The sequence below is a fragment of the Capricornis sumatraensis genome, chromosome 9 (genome assembly GCF_032405125.1).
Source record: "Capricornis sumatraensis isolate serow.1 chromosome 9, serow.2, whole genome shotgun sequence".
NCBI classification, from domain to species: domain Eukaryota; kingdom Metazoa; phylum Chordata; class Mammalia; order Artiodactyla; family Bovidae; genus Capricornis; species Capricornis sumatraensis.
This window is the reverse complement of record NC_091077.1, coordinates 8,798,957-8,803,002: the sequence shown is the minus strand read 5'-3', so window position 1 is coordinate 8,803,002 and position 4,046 is coordinate 8,798,957. Positions and strand designations below refer to the sequence as shown.

Here is a 4,046-nt window from a genome sequence, read left to right as displayed (position 1 = left end):
CAAATATCTTAACTTTTAAAAATATATATATATATGGCTTACTTGTCTCCTAATTCCTTATCTCTCCCATGAAAACAAAACCTTGTTCATCTTTTTTACCCCCTTGTTGCTTGTGCCTCCCTCAGTAACTGCCCCTTAGGGAAAGCTGAATTAATTTTTTATTAAATGAATGAATGAATACATGGTAACAGGATAATAAGTAGTCATGATGGGTTGAAAGTCAAGTTGGGCAGTAATCTAAGGAAGTCTTAGGGCTTCCCTGGTGATCCAGTGGTTTAGAATCTGCCTGCCAATGCAAGGGACACAGGTTCCATCCCTGATCCGGGAAGATCCCACATGCCACAGAGCAACTAAGTCCGTGCCACTGAAGCCCACTCCCCCTAGAGCCCTTGCTCTCCAGCAAGAGAAGCCACCACAGCGGGAAGCCCATGCACACAACTAGAGAGTATCCCTGTTGGCTGCAACTAGAGAAGGTCCCCATGCAGCAATGAAGACTCAGCATCATCAAAAATAAATAAGTAAATAAAAAAAATTTTTAAGAAAGTCTTAAATGCCAACTTAAGTGTGGCATCGATCTAGGCAAAACTAAGAGACAGAGATGGAGAAAAGGGAGCAGGGACTTTTCCCTGGTGGTCCAGTGGTTATGAATCCACCTTCCAATGCCGGGGACACAGATTCAATTCCTGGTAGGGGAACTAAGATCCCACATGCCATGGGGCCACTAAGCCCGAGGGCCACAGCTTGTGAGCCATGGCGCTCTGGACTGCGTGCCGCAACTAGAGAGGCACAGGTGCACACAGTAACAAAGCCGCAGCACAGTCAGAGAGAGAGGGCAGGGAGCGGTTAGGCAGAGGGAGAACTCTAAGCCAGATTTCATAACTAAGAAGTCAAGTCAGAGAAGGTGAAAGATATTTCAGATGAAGCGAAGTGAAAGTCACTCAGTCGTGTCCAACTCTTTGCAACCCTGTGGACTGTAGAGTCCATGGAATTCTCCAGGCAACAATGCTGGAGTGGGTAGCCTTTCCCTTCTCCAGGGGATCATCCTGACCCAGGAATCAAACTGGAGTCTTCTACATTTCAGGCAGATTCTTTACCAGCTGAGCTATCAGAGAAATCCTGATATTTAAGGTAAGTGTTGTCAATGATTTGGGCACCAGAGGGTCTTGAGTAGACAGCCACCCAACACTGACTCCTCCTGGTCTCTAAGTAGCCCCCTGCCTTTGGACATCTGGGGAGGCAGACCTCTACTGGCTCTATCCAACAGCACACCCTCCTGGTCTTCACAGGATGGCTTCTCTGTACTTCAGCACACACTTCTGTGTCCTTCCTCATTGCTGATAGTGATGGCTGACATCATCACTGTGACAGAAGTCCTCAGTGCTGATGAGGATGTGTGTGAACAGTATTCCGGGACAGTATGAGCTCCTGAGCGGTGATGATAAAGGCGAGAAGGTCAAGGATAAGTATTCTTAGGTGGGGGCTATCCCTCCTGATCCTTCAATCATCTCCCTGGTCCACTGCATTCAGTTGGCGGGGTTTCATTGAGTGCTTAGCACACACACTGAGCATAATGTTCTCCACTCTTACCCTTTGAATTCAAGCCTCCGAAAGATGACTGGTACTGTGGACAACTTGTCGCCCACAACCCTAGCACTGGGTTCCAAACTTTGCTGTTCATTCATTCCCTTACAGTGTAGACTTCTTGGGTTCATATCCTAAATGCCATCCCACACTGACTCTTCCCAGACTTTGACGCCTTCATTCGCTCATCCAAGAATTTGGCAATGAGCCTTTCCTCACTGCTTTTGGATGCAACTTCATTATCTTCTATCATCTTTGGCGAGGTCTCCCTACTTCATATGCTAGTCTCTTCAGAATCCCATCTCTGCTTTGACACCAGGGCATTTGGGATGGAGTGTGTTACAACATCCCACTGCTGCTGTCTTGCACTCTCTAGCATGGTTACAGAGGGTTTAACTGCAAGTCTTGGTGGGTAGTGCTGTCCTGGAAGGTGAAGGCAAGACTTTTACACAGAAATAGTAAAATTGGGGCTTTATTTTGCTGTTCCCCATCTCCCATAATGAATCAATCATGCTGCTGCTAAGTCACAGCAGTCGTGTCTGACTCTGTGCGACCCTCTAGACGGCAGCCCACCAAGCTCCCCCATCCCTGGGATTCTCCAGGCAAGTACACTGGAGTGGGTTGCCATTTCCTTCTCCAATGCACGAAAGTGAAAAGTCAAAGTGAAGTCGCTCAGTCGCGTCCGACCCTCAGCCTCCCAGGCTTCTCCATCCATGTCCGACCCTCAGCCTCCCAGGCTTCTCCATCCATGGGATTTTCCAGGCAAGAGTACTGGTGGGCTTTTTTTCCTACTGAGACTAAATGTGCCCATCAGTCCTTCTTAAGAGACTCCAGGGAGTCATTATTAAACAACTGCAGTTGTCATATAAGATGAAATTTTCCCCACTGAGATGCCTTCCAAATACCCTGTTCTTCCTGCAGATGAGCGACGCCTCTCAGAGGGTGAGGGAAACAAATCAGTCAGTGACCTCGGACTTCACTCTCACGGGCCTTTTCAACCACTCAGGGCCACATCTGGCCCTGTTCTCCCTGGTGGCTGCCATATTCACGATGGGCCTTCTGGGCAATGCAATCCTGATCTTCCTGATCCACACAGATGCCAGGCTCCACACGCCCATGTACTATCTTCTCAGCCAGCTCTCCTTGTTGGATGTTGGCTTTCCACTGGTCACCATTCCCAAGATGGCGGCTGACTTCCTGCAGGAAGAAGGCGCCATCTCCTTTGGAGGCTGTGCAGCTCAGATGTTCTTCTTGATGCTTATAGGTGTCTCTGAGGGCGTCTTGCTATCCCTTATGTCTTATGACCGCTACGTTGCCGTGTGCCACCCCTTGCATTATCCTGTGCTCATGAGACGTCAGGTCTGCCTGCTCATGGTGGGCACCTCCTGGTTGTCAGGCGTGCTTGTAGCCTCCATCCAGACCTCCATCACTCTGCACTTCCCCTACTGTGCCTCACGCACTGTGGACCACTTCTTCTGTGAGCTGCCTGCCCTACTCAAGCTCTCCTGTGTGGACACCTCTGCCTATGAGTTGGCGCTGTCCATCTCTGGGGTGCTGATCTTGGTGCTGCCTCTGTCACTCATCGCCACTTCCTACAGCCATGTGTTGGGGGCTGTTCTTCACATGCACTCAACTGAGGCCCGACACAAGGCCTTCACCACCTGCTCCTCGCACATCACTGTGGTGGGGCTCTTTTATGGGGCAGCAGTGTTCATGTACATGGTACCAGGCGCCTATCACACCCCACAGCAGGACAACTTGGTTTCCCTCTTCTACAGTCTCATCACTCCCACGCTCAACCCCCTAATTTATAGCCTGAGGAACCGAGAAGTTCAAATGGCTTTGGTCAAGATCCTTTTCAGAACTGGCTTCATATCAAAGAGATGACCTCCTGGGGGATGCCCAGTTGTCCCAGGGACCCTGCCTTACAGTTGAGACCCATCTTTGGTTTGCATTCCATGTGGCTCAAGACATATTCTGACCAGCTCCCTTCCTCTTCCAAGACTTGCTTTTTCTCTTGTGGATTTAATGATCCCAAGTATTTAAACAAGAGGAGGGGTTTGTTTGTTTGTCTTAAATCAAAGAAAAATTTTAACTACAAAATTGTCAACCCAAGAACAGAGATGGATCACAGGATCACAGATTGTAAATGTTTCAGCCACCTATTAGTATCCTGCGTTATCCCATTCTTATACATTTACGTACAGTGAGCAATAGATCAAATCCAACTCTAGAAATCCAAGCCCCCCATAAATGGAATTGAGGGTCTGGTGTTCTGACAATAATGTTCTGGCCACAGAAATCCTTGAGCTGATCACTCTGAGGTGATAAGTGAAGTTAAAGTCAGAGGCATGACTGGGAGTCCTTATAATGGTCTTACTGCATGAAAGACTGACCAGTTAAGTGGGGTGGAGTGGGAATGTCTTATGCAGTATTACAAACCAGCAAGATGAAGCCAGAGTCTT

General features: G+C 48.5%; 1 protein-coding gene across 1 annotated transcript; it reads left to right on the top strand.

Moving 5' to 3' along the window:
• The first annotated feature begins 1,343 nt into the window (after positions 1-1,343).
• On the top strand, positions 1,344-3,468 carry LOC138085589 (olfactory receptor 2Z1-like). Its single transcript, XM_068980062.1, has 2 exons — positions 1,344-1,415; positions 2,503-3,468. The coding sequence occupies exons 1-2, from the start codon at positions 1,344-1,346 to the stop codon at positions 3,466-3,468; spliced, it is 1,038 nt and encodes a 345-aa protein (XP_068836163.1).
• Positions 3,469-4,046: the final 578 nt, after the last annotated feature.

Excerpts from the sequence above, each read along its gene's own strand:
- LOC138085589 (XM_068980062.1), top strand. The coding sequence starts at position 1,344 with ATGGCTGACATCATCACTGTGACAGAAGTCCTCAGTGCTGATGAGGAT. Across the intron at positions 1,416-2,502 it reads GTGAACAGTATTCCGGGACA|ATGAGCGACGCCTCTCAGAG; the intron begins GTATGAGCTCCT and ends TTCTTCCTGCAG.